The 21,852-nt window shown below is 33.7% G+C and overlaps 3 protein-coding genes across 5 annotated transcripts; 1 reads left to right on the forward strand and 2 right to left on the reverse strand.

Moving 5' to 3' along the window:
- Positions 1 to 74: 74 nt before the first annotated feature.
- On the reverse strand, positions 75 to 6,258 carry LOC108566581 (angiotensin-converting enzyme-like). Of its 3 annotated transcripts, none has more exons than XM_017926551.1 (9): positions 6,110 to 6,258; positions 2,342 to 2,509; positions 2,002 to 2,160; positions 1,844 to 1,946; positions 1,455 to 1,784; positions 1,135 to 1,381; positions 705 to 1,073; positions 404 to 646; positions 75 to 349 (listed from the first exon to the last, which is right to left on the reverse strand). In XM_017926551.1, exons 1-9 carry the CDS (start codon positions 6,125 to 6,127, stop codon positions 145 to 147), a joined length of 1,842 nt encoding a protein of 613 aa, XP_017782040.1. In that variant the 5' UTR covers positions 6,128 to 6,258; the 3' UTR covers positions 75 to 144. The 3 variants fall into 3 exon arrangements, with proteins under 3 accessions (XP_017782040.1, XP_017782039.1, XP_017782038.1); XM_017926550.1 differs by lacking the exon at positions 6,110 to 6,258 and adding an exon at positions 2,559 to 2,730; XM_017926549.1 differs by lacking the exons at positions 75 to 349; positions 404 to 646; positions 705 to 1,073; ... (3 more) ...; positions 2,002 to 2,160; positions 2,342 to 2,509 and adding exons at positions 3,674 to 3,905; positions 3,960 to 4,202; positions 4,261 to 4,629; ... (3 more) ...; positions 5,557 to 5,715; positions 5,894 to 6,061 and having other exon boundaries at positions 6,110 to 6,250.
- Positions 6,259 to 6,347: 89 nt separating this feature from the next.
- On the reverse strand, positions 6,348 to 15,239 carry LOC108566579 (angiotensin-converting enzyme-like). The gene is made up of 26 exons (XM_017926548.1): positions 15,090 to 15,239; positions 13,099 to 13,281; positions 12,872 to 13,033; positions 12,713 to 12,821; positions 12,312 to 12,656; positions 11,977 to 12,244; positions 11,545 to 11,916; positions 11,388 to 11,486; positions 11,189 to 11,332; positions 10,857 to 11,124; positions 10,634 to 10,795; positions 10,473 to 10,581; positions 10,070 to 10,414; positions 9,735 to 10,002; positions 9,307 to 9,678; positions 9,155 to 9,253; positions 8,955 to 9,098; positions 8,623 to 8,890; positions 8,400 to 8,561; positions 8,239 to 8,347; positions 7,837 to 8,181; positions 7,502 to 7,769; positions 7,074 to 7,445; positions 6,905 to 7,003; positions 6,701 to 6,844; positions 6,348 to 6,641 (listed from the first exon to the last, which is right to left on the reverse strand). Exons 1-26 carry the CDS (start codon positions 15,105 to 15,107, stop codon positions 6,434 to 6,436), a joined length of 5,442 nt encoding a protein of 1,813 aa, XP_017782037.1. The 5' UTR covers positions 15,108 to 15,239; the 3' UTR covers positions 6,348 to 6,433.
- Positions 15,240 to 17,893: 2,654 nt separating this feature from the next.
- Positions 17,894 to 19,958, forward strand: LOC108566583 (26S proteasome non-ATPase regulatory subunit 5-like). The gene is made up of 5 exons (XM_017926555.1): positions 17,894 to 18,242; positions 18,298 to 18,944; positions 18,995 to 19,177; positions 19,232 to 19,525; positions 19,578 to 19,958. Exons 1-5 carry the CDS (start codon positions 18,061 to 18,063, stop codon positions 19,778 to 19,780), a joined length of 1,509 nt encoding a protein of 502 aa, XP_017782044.1. The 5' UTR covers positions 17,894 to 18,060; the 3' UTR covers positions 19,781 to 19,958.
- The last annotated feature ends 1,894 nt before the right edge of the window (positions 19,959 to 21,852 follow it).

A 21,852-nucleotide genomic window follows, 5' to 3' on the forward strand; every position in this document is an offset into this window, starting at 1 on the left:
AATATCTAATATTATATTCATATTTACTAATATAATATCAATATTATCTAAAATAATATTAGATATATATATTAAATATTAGAAAGTTATAGTGATTTTTGTTGGTTTACGAAAATGTTAACAGTAATAGAAATTAATCGTTGTTCAGAATAAAAGTAAATGAAGACAGACGAGGTAAAAGAACAAATAAACAGATTGATTAATGTGGGATACGGCGTTCTGTTCATCTAAGAATTCAGCTAGAGGCTCAAAATATTCGATCATGGCGTCCGCCTTCAGCTCTCGTTCACCAATCAACGCATCCAACACCTCGTACCAAGGTTTGCTACGACCGTAACTCAATCCTTGCCTAAAGATGGAAACAAATTAAATAATGTTTCGCAGATAAAAAGGATTTGATTACCTAATTCTAGCACCGACTTCCTTGTTTCCGTAATAGTTACAGTCGTGGAGCGGTTTAGAGCTCTTGTTCTTCGGATCGTATTCACCTGCAATCTGACAGAAACCACGATGCAACTGAAATTGCAGGTAGGTGGCCAGAAAATAGTTAACGTATTGCTGATCGTACGCGATGTGGAAGTTGAACAGTGGATCCAGATGTTCCTCAGTTATGTTCACGGGTGCTTTCACCATTTGAATCTCCCTTCTGTAAATTTTGATAATTTAGATTTCACATATTTCTAAAACTGAATTATTGCTCTGACCTGAGATCCCACCAACTTTTGTTCCAATTTTCTTCAGTCGTTTTACCAGTAAAAACATCCCAGCGCCACTTGTCGACTAAGTAACCGTGAGGTAGGAAGAGCAACCTTTGTTTAGCCATGAACATCATCTTATTTACAAGCGACTCCTTGCTGTGAAATTCTTTGTCGATCAGTCCTCTGTCCAAGAAGTATCTTTGGGAGTATGTTGATAACAAGAATGTTTCTCCGATTGCTTCGTGGAATGCAAAAGTAGTTCCCATACGGAACACCGACGGCTGCTCCTTGTATAAAATGTCATACTGAATGTGGCCGAGCTCGTGGTGCAATTGAATGTAACTGTAGTAGTTTGGCGTGCCGCAGAACATTAATCTGTTGGACATAATGAATTGATTATCTTGATGATGGTATTAAATTGTGCAGATTTATATACCTATAAGTTTTCTTATCAAACATGTCCCACGACGAAGCTTGACAATTCATATTTGTCGGCGGATATTCAGTTAACACAGAATCATTTTGCATGCTTACCGTTACGTCCTCCAGTCCTAATGATAAGTAAAAGTCATTCACCAATCTGCCAATGTCATGCAGAGTGTAATTGTTGTAAAGAATTATAGCAGAGATCTGCAATGGTCTTATGTCCGGATAGGGTACATCTGCGAAAGACAGGTAATCATCTGTAACAAAAAAAATATAGAAGAGTGTCCATCAGCAACGCAACATGTACAGCCTCATTGGGCAAGAAACAACCTAAATGAAAATACGGGATGAGATAGTCGTCACCGAAGGACTTTTTTCCAAACATTTTACGGCAATCATTGAACAGATACTTGTGTAATTTCATTAATAACGGGTGACTATCAGTCCACAGCTTCTCAATGGAAGCTTCGAAATTTTCCATCTCGTACACGTAAGTCCACTGCTCCATTTTATTCTTGAATCCAAGCAGCTTAGCAATTTTATTCGAGAGATCCAAATAGCGGCTCCACAGATGTCTTCGCTCCTTAGTATTCTGTTGCCTCTGCGCCAGAAATGCGTATAGTCTCACGTTTTCACTGATCTGCTGCTTATTCATTTTACCTATCATACAAAACTGTTACATAAGTTCCAAGCTCGATACTATTTTCAACCACACTCACTAATATCCATCACCTCTTCGCTGCCCTCCTTGCATGTTTGATTAAATATCGGACACAATGATATGTCCGACAACTTTCGCATTTGCTCTATTATCACCGTATACTGTATAAATACAAAGATACAAATTCATAATTTACAAAATCTTCATTGCATATACCTCTGATGTTTCCGTTCCCAGAATAGCCTCATTTATATCTTTCGCAAACATGACCTTTCGTCGAAGTAATGGATCTTTAATATCCTCGAGCTTCCAATCTTTAAACCACTCTTGATAGGCTTCATACTCGAACTGCATTTTCTTTGAGTTTTCATTCAACTATGATAAAAATGTAAGTTTATTATTCAAGAACTCCCTTGATCAGAAACGTAATGAAAAACCAATCGCTTTCTTTTCTCAATTTAAAGGCATCAACTGAGATTACTTATGAAGAGACTCGCAATTTTAAACTTTGCATTGCAAGAGGAGGATTGAGAATGAACAAATCGATAATACTAACGTAATAGTTCCATCGATCTAAAGATGAGTTTGTGAAGTAATCGTACAAGCTCATCATAGTGTCATGAGTGAGCTTCGTGTATTCAGCCTCGTATTCGTTTTCAATAAAATCCTTCAATAATTCCTCCGAGTGTCGTTGGGCATCGAGCAAAGCAAACAAACCAAACACCTAAAATACTTCATCAGCAAATCCGATGCTGTTAACCATCGATACTTACCCATATCAAACGTAACATTATAAATAAGATAAATCACTGCTCGAAACAGCGAGTTGTCATATAATAAAAAGGGACACGAAAGACATACAACAGTTTGAAAGTTAAAACTATACTGCTCTTTCCAATCCGATCTATCCTACATTAATCCCATATTATATTACTTTTTCTAATGCTCCGCATTTTTTTTATTCATAAAAATAGCTTCAAAAACTAGATTTACCATATCACAAAGAAACTAAAAATTATAAAGTTTATTTTTATTTTTAAATTCCACTAAAAATGTTAACAAATTCTAAATTTAATCCTATACCGATTAATAAACTCAACGGAACAGTACTAGCAATAGCAATAATAGGCAAACTGCAAACGTGGTCCCAAGCGGTGAAGATCTGTTTTTAAAGATTTTAGTTGTCTAGTGGTTCAAAGTACTCCAAAATTGCTTTAGAGCTCATATCTTCTTCACCTGCCAACGATGAACTAAACCATTTCGAGTGCGTCTTCAAAGTCGTCAAGAGCCGAACGCATACTCGACGAGATGAACCTGACCCATCTCACTCTGGAAAGCAACGAGACCATAAAATTCCTCGAAGGCATCGAGAAACAAGGCGAGAACTTGTTGAAACTGTCTGCAATCTGCAGGAAGAAAAACAATGCCGTTTCCGATTTTCAACGATCAACCTGTTAAAGAGGTCTAAATCGCAGTGTCCGGCTATAGAAAGGAATTACTGTTGTTCTGAAACCGGGTAGTGAAGGTCGACGCATCCATATACAAGATGATCGAGGAATGTCAATACTTGAAGATGCAGAACTATCTGCTGAAGGAGCGCATCCACAATTACCGCCAGTGTCTGAACTGTGAGGCCCTTTTACCGGTGGACTCAGATTGTATAATCACACTTTTATTTGGTTCAAAATAACATTAAAAGGTAACAAAAGAGAAATCTCATCTGACAATTAACTGAACACTTGGTGAAAATCTCTTCAACTATAATATCTAATATTATATTCATATTTACTAATATAATATCAATATTATCTAAAATAATATTAGATATATATATTAAATATATGAAATATTAGAAAGTAATAGTTATTTTTGTTGGTTTTAGAAATTTTTAACAGTAATAGAAATTAATCGTAGTTCAGAACAAAAGTAAATGAAGACAGACGAGGTAAAAGAACAAATAAACAGATTGATTAATGCGGGATACGGCGTTCTGTTCATCTAAGAATTCAACTAGAGGCTCAAAATATTCGATCATAGCGTCCGCCTTTAGCTCTCGTTCACCAATCAACGTATCCAACACCTCGTACCAAGGTTTGCTGCGACCGTAACTCAATCCTTGCCTAAAGATGAAAACAGATTAAATAATGTTTCGCACATAAAAAGGATTCGATTACCTAATTCTAGCACCGACTTCCTTGTTTCCGTAATAGTTGCAGTCATGGAGCGGTTTAGAGCTCTTGTTCTTCGGATTGTATTCACCTGCAATCTGACAGAAACCACGATGCAACTGAAATTGCAGATAGGTGGCCAGAAAATAGTTAATGTATTGCTGATCGTACGCGATGTGGAAGTTGAACAGTGGATCCAGATGTTCCTCAGTTATGTTCACGGGTGCTTTCACCATTTGAATCTCCTTTCTGTAAATTTTGATAATTTAGATTTCACAAATTTAAAAAATTGAATTATTGCTCTAACCTTAGATCCCACCACCTCTTGTTCCAATTTTCTTCAGTCGTTTTACCAGTAAAAACATCCCAGCGCCACTTGTCGACTAAGTAACCGTAAGGTAAGAAGAGCAACCTTTGTCTAGCCATGAACATCATCTTATTTACAAGCGTCTCCTTGGAGTGAACTTCTTTGTAGATCAGTCCTCTGTCCAAGAAGTATTTCTGGGAGTATGTTGATAACAAGAATGTTTCCCCGATTGCTGCGTGGAACGCGAAAGTAGTTGCCAAACGGAACATCGATGGCTGCTCCTTGTACAAAATGTTATACTGAATGTGGCCGAGTTCGTGGTGCAATCGGAAGTAACTGTGGAAGTTTGGCTTGCCGCATAAGAGTATTCTGTTGGGCATAATGTATTGACTATCTTGATGTTGGTATTACCTTGTGCAGATTTATATACCTATAAGTTTTCTTATCAAACAAGTCCCAGGAGGAATCGTGACAATCCATATTTGTCGGCGGAGATTCAGTTAGCACAGAATCGTTTTGCATGCTTACCATTACGTCCTCCAGTCCTAATGATAAGTAAAAGTCATTCACCAATCTGCCAATGTCACGCAGAGTGTAATTGTTGTATTGAATTATAGCAGTGATCTGCAATGGTCTTATGTTCGGATAGGGTACATCTGCGAAAGACAGGTAATCATCTGTAACAAAAGATAGACGAGTGTCCATCAGAACACAATATGTACAGACAGCCTAATTGGGTAACAAACAACCTAAATGAAAATACGGGATGAGATAGTCGTCACCGAAGGACTTTTTCCCAAACTTTTTACGGCAATCATTGAACAGATACTTGTGTAATTTCATTAATAACGGGTGACTATCAGCCCACAGCTTCTCGATGGAAGCTTCGAAATTGTCCATCTCGTACACGTAAGTCCACTGCTCCATTTTATTCTTGAATCCAAGCAGTTTAGCAATTTTATTCGAGAGATCCATATAGCGGCTCCACAGATGTCTTCGCTCCTTAGTATTCTGTTGCCTCTGCGCAAGAAATTCGTATATTCTCACGTTTTCTCTGATCTGCTGCATATCCATTTTACCTACCATACAAAACTGTTACATAAATTCCAAGCTTCATACTACTTTCAACCACACTCACTAATATCCATCACCTCTTCGCTGCCCTCCTTGCATGTTTGATTAAATATCGGACACAATGATATATCCGACAACTTTCGCATCTGGTCTATTATCACCGTATACTGCATAAATACAAAGATACAAATTCAGAATTTACAAAATCTTCATTGCATATACCTCTGATGTTTCCGTTCCCAGAATAGCCTCATTTATATCTTTCGCAAACATGACCTTTCGTCGAAGTAATGGATCTTTAATATCCTCGAGCTTCCAATCTTTAAACCACTCTTGATAGGCTTCATACTCGAACTGCATTTTCTTTGACTTTTCATTCAACTATGATAAAAATGTAAGTTTATTATTCTTTTCTGAATTTAAAGACATCAACTGAGATTACTTATGAAGAGACTCGCGTTTTGGCACACCAATGATAATGACATATAATAAAAATTGCTTTACATTCGATAATCAATTTTAAATTTTGCATTGCGAGAAGAGGATTGATAATACTAACGTAATAGTTCCATCGATCTAAAGATGAGTTTGTGAAGTAATCGTACGAGCTCATCATAGCGTCATGAGTGAGCCTCGTGTATTCAGCCTCGTATTCGTTTTCAATAAAATCCTTCAATAATTCCTCTGAGTGTTGTTGGGCATCGAGCAAAGCAATCAAACCAAACACCTAAAATACTTCATCAACAAATCGACACTCTTAACCATCGACACTTACCCATATCAAACGTAACATTATAAATAAGATAAATCACTGCTCGAAACAGCGAGTTGTCATATAATAAAAAGCGACACGAAAGACATACAACAGTTTGAAAGTTAAAACTGCACTACTCTTTCCAATCCGATCTATCCTATATTAATCCCATATTAAATTAGTTTTTCTAATGCACGACCTTTTTTTTTAATTTACAAAAACAGGTTCAAAGACTAGATTTACCATATCACAAAGAAACTAAAAATTATAAAGTTTATTTTTATTTTTAAATTCTACTAAAAATGTTAACAAATTCTAAATTAAATCCTATAACGATTAATAAACTCAACGGAACAGTACTAGCAATAACGATAATAGGCAAACTGAAAACGTGGAACCAATTGGTGAAGATCCGTTTTTCAAGATTTTGGTCAAATAGTTGTCTAGTGGTTCAAAGTACTCCAAAATTGCGTCGGCACTCAAATCTTCTTCTCCTGTCATTGCTTTCAAAGCTTCCTTCCAATTTTGACTTAATCCTAATGATAAGCCAGCCCTAAACATAAAAGATTATTTGCATTTCTTTGATATTTTATATAATTCAAATAAACATACTTTAATTTCTTTCCAACTTCCTGGTTTTTGTAGAAATCACAATTATGCAATGGTTTTGATTTCTTATTGTTAGGATCATATTCTCCAGCTGTAATACACAGTCCTCTGTAAAGTTGGAACTCCAAGATATGAGCTACAAAATAGCTAAAAAAAATAGTTTGAATAAGTATAATTTATAATTCATGCATACTGCAAAATATTTACTTAATATATTGACTGTCGCCTACGACGTGGTATTTGGCAGCAGGATCCAAATACTTTTCTGATCTATCTGTTGGTGGTTTCAACTTTTGATACTTTGATCTAAAATTTAAGGTAAACCATGATTTAAATTATTTTATTGCAAATATTGATTTGCTTCAAATAAAATTACCTAAGTTCCCACCATCTGTTATTCCATTTGTCGGGCTTTACATCTCCACTAAACACTTCCCAACGCCATTTATCCACAATAAGTCCAAAGGGAAGGAAAGCCAATCTTTCCAAAGCCATATCCATTTGCGCATTGATGGTAGCCTCTTCAGATTCTTTGTAGTTTTCATCCAACAATTCAATTGCTTTTAAATGCTTAGGAGTCGAAACAGAAAGTGCAATTGTATCTCCAACGGCTTCATGGAAGCCCGGATTCGCACCATCGCGGAAAGAAATTGGTTGATTTTTATATTGAATGAAATATTGAATATGACCCATTTCATGATGGATAGTAATGAAATCTTCGTAGTTAACTTCGGTGCACATTTTAATTCTAGAATTATATTTGTTAAAACAAATAATTCAAGATAATTAAGTCATCAATTTTACCTGTATGTCTTTTTATCACAGAAATCCCATGCTGAAGCATGACATAACACTTCCCTATCTTGTGGTTTTACAATCATTGCATCCTTTCCATAAGACATTTCGTTTGTTGGTAGACCCAAAGACATGTAAAATTCATTCGACTTTTCAAACATTTTTTCTACCGTGTATTCTTTTTCCTGTAATGCTTTGGTCACATCAATTTTACTGGCCGACGGATAAGGTCTTGTCAACTCAGCTAAGTTTATCCAAGATTGTCCCCACATATTACCTAAAAACATTTTGTATACATTATGAAGTATTTCCATAAGTATGAAGTATATTAAGTTAGAATTTACCTAGTAAATGAGCTGGAATTAAATCGTCATCTCCCATAACATTTTTACCATGTTTATCCATTAATTTTTGTCTTACGTATCTATGCAATTTGTTGTATAATGGTTGAACTTTCGTCCATAACTTATCCATAGAATCAACAAAATCTTTATCGCTTTTATAGTCATAGCTACTTCTCCACATTTCGCCTTTGTCTTTGAAATTATTAGCTTTACCAATTTCATTCGATAAATCTACATATGTCTGAAATTGTTTACGCAAATTCATTCCAGTTGCATCTCTCCAAGCACTCCACGCATATAATAATTCCTTTTCATTCTTTGAGGTGCTCATAATGCTTTCAATACCTGAAATACAATAAAGATATCCAAGATTGAAACTTCATTTAATCTTTCTATTCTTACCTGGCTCTAAAGACAATCCTTCGGTTTTTATATCACATTTCTGATTATCAAATGGACAAATTTTTGCAGTACTGTATACACCACTCATTTCATTCACAGTTTTAGTATACTGAAATATCGAAAATATAAGATTTAATAAACATGTTATAAACTTGATATACCTGTTCTAATTTATTTTCTTCCAGAGCAGCCTTTCCTACAACTTTTAAATATTTTAGCTGTCTCTTAATAGCTGGATCAGTTACTTCATCTGCATTTGCATTTTTGAACCATTCATTGTATTGTTCTTTTTCGAACTTTGCATAGGCCAAAGTTTGTTGCGTCTGTAACATAAACATTCACAAATGTACTAAACTAAAGTTTGAAATAATTTTATAGATTTACAGCTAACTCATTATTTTTTTCAGTTATATCGGTATTATAGTTCCAATCGGCGTTATTCTGTGCTGTGCACATTTCGCTAGCTTTCTTTTCGTAATCTCCTTTGATATATTCTACCAATTCTTCAGTAGAGTGCTCTTTATCTTGATCCAAATATTTTATTAAAGGTTCAAAGTACTCCAGAATTGCTTTAGAGCTCAAATCTTCTTCTCCTGTCATTGCTTTCAAAGCTTCCTTCCAATTTTGACTTAGTCCTAATGATAAGCCAGCCCTAACAATAAATTTGAAAAAAGTTTAAATCTATGCGATATATTGTGTATTTCAAATAAACATACTTTAATTTCTTTCCAACTTCTTGGTTTTTGTAGAAATCACAATTATGTAATGGTTTTGATTCCTTATTGTTAGGATCATATTCTCCAGCTGTAATACACAGTCCTCTATAGAGTTGGAACTCCAAGATATGAGCTACAAAATAGCTAAAAAAATAGTTTTAATAAGTATAAGTAATAATTTTTGGATATAAAGTTTATACTTGATATATTGACTGTCGCCTACGACATGGTACTTGGAAGCAGGATCCAAATTGATTTCTGGTCTATCTGTTGGTGGTTTCAACTTTTGATATTTTGATCTAGAAATTATGAATAACAATGGCAAATATTGATTTTTATTAAATAAAGTTACCTAAGTTCCCACCATCTCTTATTCCATTTGTCAGGCTTTACGTCTCCACTAAACACTTCCCAACGCCATTTATCCACTATAAGTCCAAAGGGAAGGAAAGCCAATCTTTCCAAAGCCATATCCATTTGCGCATTGATGGTAGCCTCTTCGGATTCTTTGTAGTTCTTATCCAACAATTCAATTGCTTTTAAATGCTTAGGAGTCGAAACAGAAAGTGCAATAGTGTCTCCAACTGCTTCGTGGAAGCCCGGATTTGCACCATCACGGAATGAAATTGATTGATTTTTGTATTGAATGAAATATTGAATATGACCCATTTCATGATGGATTGTAATGAAATCTTCGTAGTTAACTTCGGTACACATTTTAATTCTGAAAATATGTTTGTCAATGCAAATAATTAAAGATAATTAAGACATCAATTTTACCTGTATGTCTTTTTATCACAGAAATCCCATGCTGAAGCATGACATAACACTTCCCTATCTTGTGGTTTTACAATCATTGCATCTTTTCCATAAGACATTTCATTCGTCGGTAGTCCCAAAGACATGTAAAATTCATTCGACTTTTCAAACATTTTTTCTACCGTATATTTTTGTTCCTGTAATGCTTTGGTCACATCAATTTTACTGGCCGACGGATAAGGCCTTGTCAAATCAGCTAAGTTTATCCAAGATTGTCCCCACATGTTACCTAAAAACATTTTGTATACATTATGAAGTATTTCCATAAGTATTAACTCTACTAAGTTAGAATTTACCTAGTAAATGAGCTGGAATTAAATTGTCATCTCCCATAACTTCCTTGCCATATTTCTTCAATAATATCTCTCTGACATACCCATGTAATTTGTTATATAATGGTTCAACTTCGGTCCATAACTTATCCATAGAATCAACAAAATCTTTATCGCTTTTATAGTCATAGCTATTTCTCCACATTTCGCCTTTGTCTTTGAAATTATTAGCTTTACCAATTTCATTCGATAAATCTACATAGGTCTGAAATTGTTTATGCAATTTCATTCCAGTTGCATCTCTCCAAGCACTCCACGCATACAATAACTCCTTTTCATTCTTTGATGTACTCATAATGCTTTCAATACCTGAAATATAATAAAGATATACTAGATTGAAACTTCAAAATAATCGTTATATTCTTACCTGGCTCTAAAGACAATCCTTGGGTTTTTATATCACATTTCTGATTATCAAATGGACAAATTTTTGCAGTACTATATACACCACTCATTTCATTCACAGTTTTAGTATACTGAAATATTAAAAATATAAGATTTAATAAACATCACATAAACTTGATATACCTGTTCCAATTTATTTTCTTCCAGAGCAGCCTTTCCTACAACTTTTAAATATTTTAGTTGTCTCTTAATAGCTGGATCAGTTACTTCATCTGCATTTGCATTTTTGAACCATTCATTGTATTGTTCTTTTTCGAACTTTGCATAGGCCAAAGTTTGTTGCGTCTGAAACATAAACATTAACAAATGTACTAAACTAAAATTTGAAACAATTTAATATACTTACAGCCAACTCATTATTTTTTTCAGTAATATCGGTATTATAGTTCCAATCGGCGTTATTCTGCGCAGTGCACATTTCGCTAGCTTTCTTTTCGTAATCTCCTTTGATATAATCTACCAATTCTTCCGTTGTGTGCTCTTTATTTTGATCCAAATATTTTATTAATGGTTCAAAGTACTCCAAAATTGCTTTAGAGCTCAAATTTTCTTCTCCTGTCATTGCTTTCAAAGCTTGCTTCCAATTTTGACTTAATCCTAATGATAAACCAGCCCTAAACATAAAATGAAGGATTATTTACATTTGTTTCATATTTTATTTAATTCGAATATACATACTTTAATTTCTTTCCAACTTCCTTGTTATTGTAGAAATCACAATTATGCAATGGTTTTGATTCCTTATTTTTAGGATCATATTCTAAAGCTGTAATACACAGTCCTCTATAAAGTTGGAACTCTAAGATGTGTGCAATGAAATAGCTACAAATATATATATGAAATAAGCAATAATCCTTGTACATTACACATTATTTACTTAATATACTGACTGTCTGCTATTACGTGGTACTTAGCTGCAGGATCTAAATCTGATTCTTGTCTCTCGGTTGGAGATTTCAATTTTTGATACTTCGTTCTAGAATAATAAACAAATTTGAAGGTAACAAATATTAATTTTCATGAAATACGATTACCTTAGTTCCCACCATCTCTTATTCCATTCGTTGGGTTTTACACTTCCACTAAAGACTTCCCAACGCCATTTATCCACTATAAGTCCAAACGGGAGGAAAGCCAATCTTTCCAAAGCCATATCCATTTGTGCATTGATGGTAGCCTCTTCGGATTCTTTGTAATTCTTATCCAACAAATCAATTGCTTTCAAATGCTTAGGTGTCGAAACAGAAAGTGCAATAGTGTCTCCAACTGCTTCGTGGAAGCCCGGATTAGCGCCGGATCGGAAAGATGTTGGTTGATCTTTGTATTGAATGTAATACTGAATATGACCCATTTCATGATGAATAGTAACGAAATCTTCGTAGTTAACTTCGGTGCACATTTTTATTCTACAATAGTAAACAAATGCAAATCTACTCTGTATTACTGTTTTAAAATTCTCAGCTTACCTAAATGTTTTCTTATCGCTAAAATCCCATGCAGAAGCATGACATAACACTTCTTTATCTTTCGGTTTTTCAATCATTGCATCTTTTCCATAAGACATTTCGTTCGTCGGTAGTCCCAAAGACATGTAAAATTCATTCGACTTTTCAAACATTTTTTCTACCGTGTATTTTTGTTCCTGTAATGCTTTAGTCACATCAATTTTACTGGCCGACGGATATGGCCTCGTCAAATCAGCTAAGTTTATCCAAGATTGTCCCCACATGTTACCTAAAAACATTTTGCATACATCATGAAGTATTTCCATAAATATGAACTCTATTAAGTTAAAATTTACCTAGTAAATGAGCTGGAATTAAATCGTCATCTCCCATAACTTCTTTGCCGTATTTCTTCACCAATTTCTGTCTGACGTATCCATGTAATTTATTATACAATGGCTCAACTTCCTTCCACAACTTATCCATGGAATTCATGAACTCTTCATCTGATTCATAATCGTAGCTTCCCCTCCACATTGCGCCCTTATCATTGAATCCATTTCTTTCGCCGATTTTCTTTGAATAATTAACATAAACTTTAAACGGTGAGACCAATTGTGTTCCGGTTGCATTCCTCCATTTGGTCCAAAAATATAACAACTCGTCCACATCATTTGACTTACTCATGATGCTTTCAATACCTACAAACAATGCATTATTACATCGTTCAACTTAAAATGCAATTTTTTTATTTTACCAGGTTCTAATGATAATCCTTCTTTATCAATATCACATTTCTGTTTCTTAAAAGGACAAATTTTCGCAGTACTGTATGTTTCAGTCATATTGTTCATAACTTTAGTGTACTGAAATTCAATATTAAATAGCATGTTCATTTATTTATAATTGAATTTACCTTTGTCAACTCGGTTTCATCTAGTGCTGCGTCGCCTACAATTTTCAGAAACTTCAGTTGTCGTTTTACACTTTCATTCTTAAACTCATCCAACTTAGCATCTTTGAACCATTCATTGAAGACATCTTTTTCAAATTTAGCAGTGATCAAAGTTTGTTCTGTCTAAAATTACGTGAAACAAAAGCATGTACATCCAGAAAAAAAACTAATCACCATCATTTACTTACCACAAGGTCGCTGTTTTTATTGGTAATGTCTGTCGCATAATTCCAATCTGCCAAAGCCTGATCGTAGAAAATCTTGCTGGCTTTCTTTTCGTATTCGTCATAGAGAAAATCCTCTAATTCTTCGGGAGTCTTAGGCAATGCATTGCTTTTAGCAACAGATATGCATCCAATCACCAAGAACACCTGCACAAAAACAATTTGTTTATTTCTAGTTTCAATTGATCAACGAGATGGCGCAACCGACGAAGCAACATCAACTCGCCAATTGGTTGATGATGAATGCAATACAGATAGCGCACCAATCGACGCATTGCCTTTCCTAAAATACGTTTGAATCAACCAATCACAATGCAGCGCTGCGTATTCCTCCATTCGGCAATTCTATATATTTCCAATTAATTTACTACACATTTGCTGATTCGGCTTAGTTGATATTATTAGCATAACGTGGAAATACATGAAATGTATGATATTTAACCTTCGCTTAACAAATGCGTTTTTGATCTTCGCGGTTTACTTTGATTTTCCACGAAACCAATGCTGTTGGCACACTTATTGTTTTCAAATGCAATACGATCATCGATTCACATTTATAAATGAACCTTCGAACGCGCCAAGCATATTATTTACGTAATTATAAAACGCAACTTTCGATCTTTTCAACCTTATCCTATATTATACTCGAATAAAAATATCTAATTATTATCGATAACTCAGTTTATGTAATTTCGAGTTATATCTACACTGGATTTAAAATTATTGATTATTTTTTATTCATATAAGAAAAAACCTCTAGATAGATAGCGCATTATATAATCGTCATTTTCTGTTTACACTTCGATATGATATATTTTGTAGTTTCAAAATATTTATTTGTATTTGTCTAAACTCTCGAAGATGGAAACTCTACAATGTCGTAGTCTGTAAGTGCGTACTTTCGAGTTCGTTTCGAGTTTTTATCTATGTCGACATAATTATAATGGCAATTTTACTTCAAAACAAGAACAGTCTTTTTGTAGCATTTAAAAAATACATTCTAAACATTCGTTATTATGTGAAATATTCTGCAAAAACAACAAATTTTTCAAAAGAATACAAATAACTAGATAACTGTGTGCATTGATAAAACTAATGGTCATATTTTTGTTACTATTTAATGTTAAAGAATGTAAACAAAAATATATTAATCAACAATTTGCAGATTTTGTCAAGTATTTTCTTCATCAATCAATCCAATAAAGCACAATTTATTAAAATTCTAATTGATTTCCTTATTAAAATTTTCCTAGATTCTGTCCTAGAAAAATAACACAACGGAATGTTGTTTCCATCCATTTTCCTTCATATTAGAATTTAAGGTCATTAATAGTTATTTATAGTTTATTTTTTTGAATAATAGCACAAAAATGCATTGATAATAAAATACTTAAATAACAGCAAGTTTTACTAATTTCGGATATTTTAAGTATTCATGATAGTAGATTTTTATTTGAAACCGTCGAAGGTAACAATTTTAACTTGAATATTTAAAAAAAAAAGTCAATTGCAATTTATGTAAATGAATATCACCATTCGGGTCGAGCGTTGTTTAACTTTCGTAAGTTGTTAAAAGTTAAAAACGCGCCGTTTCGATTCGATATTTGATTAAGATTTAAAATTGCAAAAACAACGCTCATTAATATATGTTATTATACTTTGAATTGTTAATGCGCTCTTATATAAGAACAACAGCGCGAATTTTAATTGGTTTTGCGGGAAAACTTGTTTGTAATTGTTGCGAGTAAACATGAGCGGGTTTCGTGTTTAGAAACGGAAGAACGTTCGCGGCGAGTAAAGAAAAACAAGAGTGATCGGTGTCGTGCTCGTTGGTCCGTGGAAACGCTTTCAGTTTCCGAAGAGATGGAAAATCCGCTTTCGAGAAGATGCGTACATTTTCATCTCGAAAAAACTGTTTTCCATCTATCAGTGTTTATGTTTGCGTTTAGATTTACCTGCCAGCAGATGCCCATGGTCGATGTTTATGCGAACCAACAACAACAACAACAACAATAAAATTGATGCCAAGTCCACTTTTGAACGCGCACCAATTCGTACTGGTTCGCAGCTTTCTACGGACACAAACTAACTCCTAGTGTGGCGCCGTTTACCACGATCTTTTATAAATGTTCCACTTTGGAGTGACAAAAAAAAAATCATCGGTACTTGTGTTTTATATGAGTACGTGAACATATACATTTTTAATTCACGAAATCTATTTGTGTTTATCGTGTTTAGTACAAATCATATATAGATGATAGGATTACAGTAAGAACAAGAAAAAAAAACATATCAAACACTTCATCGATTTTGCAATTGCAGCCACACTTCAGGCAGCGAGCCCTCACCTCATTCAAATATATCTAATTTTGATTAAGACACTTATTTGATAACTATTAATGAATCACTTAAATCATGCACAATCATTATACAAATATTTCTGGCTTAAAATTAATTATTAATAAGTATTGAAATATTTTAATCAATTCACTATTTACTTTACATTAATTCTCTTATCTACTTTATATAGAATTGTATAATAATAACACAGTTGGTGCTTAAACTTGTTTTAATCTAATAAATTATAAAATTCAACTGCTACAAAATGCTATTAACCATACGTCTTTTTATCCAGTCAACAAACTTAAAATTTACAATACTCAATTCAATAATAAACATAAATAAAATCATTGTTGATAAATCTCTTAATTTATATTAAATTATTATATAAAATAATGAAATTTTGTTGCCATCGAGAAGATTTTATATTTGATAAATATCTATATTTATATGAAAGTATTATATAAAACAATCAATGTCCGATCTCAACGAAATATTGTCATGTTTGTTAATAATTTGAGAATGTTTATTATATTTTGCTCAGATAGAGCTTTATTATCTGTGGGATTAAAACATGTTTTCGTTAAATAATCCCTGCATTGTCGAATGCAATCAAACATATTGTACAATGCATTATTATCTTTCGTTATTTTTATTGTTTATTTCTATAACAAAATAATATAAAGAACATTGCTGTTTGTATAATTGTTTTATAAAATGCATATTATTAAATTGTAAACTTTTCTTCTTCTTCTTTAAACACTTTCCCTAACTCAGGTGGCAATCGCAAGCCCAACAACCGAAATCCCGAGTGTATTGAAAACCCGACGTTCGAAATCCCGACTATGTCAAAATCCCGACTAATAAACAATAATCCCGACAATCTAAAACTTAATAAGATTATTAATTGTTGTTATTTATTGTTAATAACATAAACTACTTTTATTATAGAATATTTCTTAAGTTTTATAATGAATAAGACAACGAAAAAAAAAATACAATAATAATTAATATTATTTATTGCTATCAAGAATAAATAACAACAATTAATAATCGGGCAAAAGAGCCATCGATCTAAGGCTTAGTAAAAATATTTTTTTCAGTATCCGTCGTACCTATTAAAATATAGTAGAATAATACAAAATGTTATTGTAGAAATTATAATAATAAAAGACACTGTCGGGATTTCGAACGTCGGGCTTTCAATAGACGGTCTTTCGGTTGTCGGGCTTGCGATATAGACCCCCTCTACTCTACTAAAGTTCATTACTGCTGCTAGCGTAATTCTGGATAGGATTGGAGAGAATGGTAATCCAGAAGTGGTGACAAAGCGTAACAAAAAGTAACAAATTTTCAAACCGTGGTTCAGCACAAGGGTGACGGGGAAGACCTTGGAAGGACAAAATATGAGTAAGTGGGAGTTCAAAATTTAAAATTATATAACTATGTTCGTGTACTTAATGAAGTAAAGCAAAGCATTGTACTGTTGTGTACAATCATTATTATTATAATTGTTATTATTAATATAGTGTATTGATAAATTAGAGACATCCACGGCGTCTCTTAGTCGCATTATTATATAAACATAACCATCAGTATAAATGAATCTATACCGTGATCCCAGTTCGATACATTTTAATATAAACAAAAGAGATACATTCGTATACATTCCCATCAATACTCCTATAACTTTACTGCAAATTCAAGTCCTTATTATAATCACATAATGATCGTTATACGTACAATCGTAATGGATCATATTTTTCAAATAAACAAATGCATAGGATTTTGTCCCGGTTTTATAATAAACAAAACCACTTTGTAAGTAGAATAAGTATTTAGAATTAGTCTCAGTAAAACCTTTAGACTGATAGAGTCTTAGTCAATATTTTAAAGTATCTACTTTGTCTTGGAAAGGACCTCAAGAGTACCAATTATTATAATAAACCTGTTTTAAACCAATTGAATTATTTAATTCCTACACTGAAACTCCACAACGACAACACCAGACATTATTTCACTATGTCCAGAATTCCATCCCTGAGACACGACAGTACACTCTAGTGTTCTCTGAGGCAATGAGAGCTTGTAAACTATTATTTATGCAGTTTTTTAAATGATTTAATGTTGAATTTAATTATTTCTGATAGTAATTAAATTAATTGGCTGTCTATAAAGTATATATCAAAATATTCTATTTGTGACACTAGCTAAAGTAAATGTGAGAGAAGAGATAAATTTGTTTTTTAAATAAAAATTTATTTATTGATATAAATCTCTTCCAGCCCTATTTCTACAAATGTATGTTGGTTTTTTGGGAATCGAACCAACGACCTTTCGTATCAGATTTTCGTGATACAGGCGACCATAGTCACAAGAGATAAAATATATGTTCTGAATATCCTAAGTTTGAGAAACACTGCAATAAATTGAGGTATGTATATATTTATGTAAGGCAGGCAACCAAGTATACTTCATTATTTGACAGTAGGGTGACAAATCAAAATCATAATAAAAACATAACCAGCTTTGCCTTAATTTAAAATATATATATTTTTAGAATTTTGAATATAGAGTAATCCAAGTATGGCATCCAAAGAGGACTGGTGTGCTGACAAACTATCCAAGCTGCTGAATGAAGATCTAAGGATATCCACACTAAATGAGATCAAGGAGCATTTTCAGGAGGTCTCGGATAGTGAGGCAACACAGACTGCAGAGATCCTGCAGCTGCCTTTGGTGTTTGACTGTTTAAATGATTCCAACAGGTAAACTGTAACTGTAATTGAAACAAGTCCATGTTCTAATTGATTATTGTGGCAGTGAGCAAGTTGATTTGGCCTGTGAGGTATTGTCTCTATGTTTGGAGAAACTTGACATTGCTGAAACAACTAACAGATACAGCATTCCACTAGAACGGGCGCTGACACACCCGAATTCTGGCGTTAAGTTGATGGCTCTCAATGAGATCTCAAGACTGGTCAAATGCGAGAACGCCAGGAAGCATCAGCTCGTTAGTGAATTGAGTAAAAGACTGCTTCTCACGAACGTTATCAAATGCGTGGGCGTCGAGAACCTGCAGGTAGCAGTAACGGCAAGCAACATCATTGTTTGCTTTGGAACAATCGCTACAGATAGTTTACTGACAAGCAATGTACTGTCGACAATCAGAGAGATGATGGCGATCAACGAGATTGTTCGGTTGAGATTCTACGAGTTATTCGTGGATATTTGCAGCACGAGTCGCGAGGCTCATAATAAGATCGTCTCGGCTGGTTTATTATCACCGATGATGAACGAGATCACCAGCAAAGATGTTCTGCTTCGGCTCAACATCATAGAGATCATATCCAAGTTAGTTAAATTCGATTACGGCTACGACTATTTGGATAACGAGTCCTGCATCGACAGGATTTTCAGGCAGATCATGAACGCCGATGATCCAATCTTTCAGCAGCTCTGCGAGCCTGGTAAGACCTAGTTTAGATATTATGTGTTTTTTACTAATTATTTCTCGCAGGAATATTGAAATTCTTCGGTCACATGGCTCACTGCAAGCCCAACCAGGTTTTCAACAAATATCCGCAGATTTTCGACAAGATTTTCGTGAATCTAGAGAGCTCCGATTACACAGCCGTTAAAGTCTCGCTGGAGACGTTAGCCTACATCGCGTCCTCGGACAAAGCGATCATCGATTCTTTCGGTAAACCTTAAACTCAAGCTATAACTCATAATGTAACGCGAGCTTTTGGTTTAGTCGGCGATAAAATGACGAGGGCGATCAGATCGATCTCTAATCGTTTGCAGAACCTTCCCACCAAAGACAAGGTCCTCATTCTGTGCTGGATGGAGGATCTGCTCAAAGTCAATGGTAACGAGATTGACTCGGAGATCTGCCTGAAATGGTTCGAAGCCTTCAGTCAAAACCCTATGGATTTAGTCATGCATTTCGTCCACAATCCTTTCGAGGAGGTGCGACTGGGTGGTCTCGGCATTATCAATTCCTTATCAGCTTACGTCTGGGGTCAAACCAGGATCAAACAATTTCCTGGTAAGCAGCACTGTCATTCTATCTATATTATATAATATGTTTCAATATCTAGGATTAATTGAATTCTTGATGAACCGCACCGTAGAGACAAGCAAAATTGTCAAAGAGCTGAAGTATTCGATAATCGCCAATTTGGTCGCAAACGATTTCAACGTTTTCCAAATCGAGACGGTTAAGCAATTCGAGAACTTCTTGAAGGAGGGTACTTTTTACGTACAAGCCGCAACGGAGATTGCTTTCGAAAGCAATGAATAATTGATCTTATTATATAATAAAAATAATACAATTTTGTCGTTCGACTTTCAAATCTACATTACATAAATGTATATAAAGGCACATGAAAAACATACTGTATCCATATAATCACGTAATATAGTCGGTGTAACATTGATAATTATATATACATAGCCTTAAATAAATAATATTAAAGGCCTTTTATATTGATATTCTTGTGGAATGTATTATTGATATTAACGTAATCTATATGAATCATCATCTACTAAATAATTATTAAGAGTTTTATAATTTTTGTTTTCAAATTCAAATATTATAGGCAACCAAATATACAGGAATGTATATAAGGATGGCGATGGTTGTCTTAATTGCCGACAGATTGCGCTGTTTGCAGTAATTCAAACGATCATATCTTGCAAACCAATTAATATTTCAATTCAGTAATTGTACTCACGTAATTCGAATTGCCTTTTCTTCATTTTAAAATGTTCGTTTAATTATATTAAAACGTTTTCGAGGAAGTCGATTTTAAACAGCGCCAAAATGCTCGAACTACAATCTTTGACATATTGCTAACAGATGGTGCTAGCTACCATAAAAACGCTATATTTATTTTACGCCTAAAGTGCAGGCAACTAATCATACTTATAACTTTGTTGAACAAGTAGGAAAATAACATCTTAGAATATGGCCTGTATTTTCGTAATCAGAAGCTCCCAGAAGAATGTTGGACATGGATGATGATCTTGAATATATAAAGATTAAAATAAGCGTAAATATAGGTATGTAGCTGCAATGGTTTATTCATAATTAACAAACTTTGGCAAATGACAGATGGGGAAAATAGCGTCTTAGAAAATGACTTGTATTTTCTTAAACTCTAGCTCCCAGAAGAATGTTGAACATGGATATTGATCTTGAATATACAGAGATTAAAATAAGTTTAAATATGTGTTTGTAGCTGCAATGGTTTATTCGTAATTAACAATTACAGATGGGGAAAATAGCGTCTTAGAAAATGACTTGTATTTTCTTAAACTCCAACTCCCAGAAGAATGTTGGACATTGATGATGATCTTGAATATATAAAGATTAAAGTAAGCGTAAATATAGGTTTGTAGCTGCAATGGTTTATTCGTAATTAACAATCTTTGGCATATGACAGATGGGGGAAATAGAGTCTTAGAAAATGACTTGTATTTTCTTAAACTCCAGCTCCCAGAAGAATGTTGAACATGGATATTGATCTTGAATATATAAAGATTAAAGTAAGTGTAAATATAGGTTTGTAGCCGTAATGGAGTCTTCATAATTAATTAAGAAATTTTGATATTTCACAGATTATTGTTGACAAAATGACATCTTCGAAATTAGCCTCCACTTTCGTACACATCAGCTCCCAGAAGAATTTTGAACATGGATGTTCATAATTAACAAACTTTGGCAAATGACAGATGGGGAAAATAGCGTCTTAGAAAATGACTTGTATTTTCTTAAACTCCAGCTCCCAGAAGAATATTGGACATGGATGTTGATCTTGAATATATAGAGATTAAAATAAGCTTAAATTTTGGTTTGTAGCCGCAATAGAGTCTTCATAATTAATTAAGAAACTTTGACATTTTCTGATTTGAGGGACTTGTGTTGCGATTCGCGAACACCGCGGACTCTTAATAACTTTCTTATTAATGATTTTAGTAGCAAACGGAAGACTAAGCATCAAAAATGAGATATTAAGCTTTAATTTGAATTTAAGTCGAGTAATTAATGAAAAATTAAGAAATGGAAAATTGCCGTGTCTTTATTACTTCAAGAACATGATTTTTTCTTACAAGATACATTGCGTAAGGGTTGCGCCCTTCTTAAGCAACAATAAAAATGCATGAAAGTTACGTAATTTTCGAGAAATTAATAAATAACAGGGAAAACTGAAAATCTGTCGGATCGCAACATCAAGAGTTCCAAACCTGATCATAATAAATCAAAGAAAAGTTCATTAGTTTATGAGAACATAAATTTATAATTTTTAGAGACCGGAAAGCAATTTTAGGATCAATCGTTTTCTGCTCGAGTTTTCATAAAAAAATACTTGA

This window comes from Nicrophorus vespilloides, unplaced genomic scaffold (genome assembly GCF_001412225.1).
Source record: "Nicrophorus vespilloides isolate i.1.1-1 unplaced genomic scaffold, Nicve_v1.0, whole genome shotgun sequence".
Classification (NCBI taxonomy): Eukaryota; Metazoa; Arthropoda; class Insecta; order Coleoptera; family Silphidae; genus Nicrophorus; species Nicrophorus vespilloides.

Excerpts from the sequence above, each read along its gene's own strand:
- LOC108566583 (XM_017926555.1), top strand. The coding sequence starts at position 18,061 with ATGGCATCCAAAGAGGACTGGTGTGCTGACAAACTATCCAAGCTGCTG. Across the intron at positions 19,178-19,231 it reads AGCGATCATCGATTCTTTCG|TCGGCGATAAAATGACGAGG; the intron begins GTAAACCTTAAA and ends CTTTTGGTTTAG. Across the intron at positions 19,526-19,577 it reads CAGGATCAAACAATTTCCTG|GATTAATTGAATTCTTGATG; the intron begins GTAAGCAGCACT and ends TTCAATATCTAG.
- LOC108566579 (XM_017926548.1), bottom strand. Across the intron at positions 11,917-11,976 it reads AGCGATAAGAAAACATTTAG|AATAAAAATGTGCACCGAAG; the intron begins GTAAGCTGAGAA and ends TTACTATTGTAG. Across the intron at positions 6,642-6,700 it reads GAAGTTGGAAAGAAATTAAA|GGCTGGCTTATCATTAGGAT; the intron begins GTATGTTTATTT and ends TTTTATGTTTAG.
- LOC108566581 (XM_017926551.1), bottom strand. Across the intron at positions 1,947-2,001 it reads TGGGAACGGAAACATCAGAG|TATACGGTGATAATAGAGCA; the intron begins GTATATGCAATG and ends GTATTTATACAG. Across the intron at positions 1,074-1,134 it reads TTTGATAAGAAAACTTATAG|ATTAATGTTCTGCGGCACGC; the intron begins GTATATAAATCT and ends TATGTCCAACAG.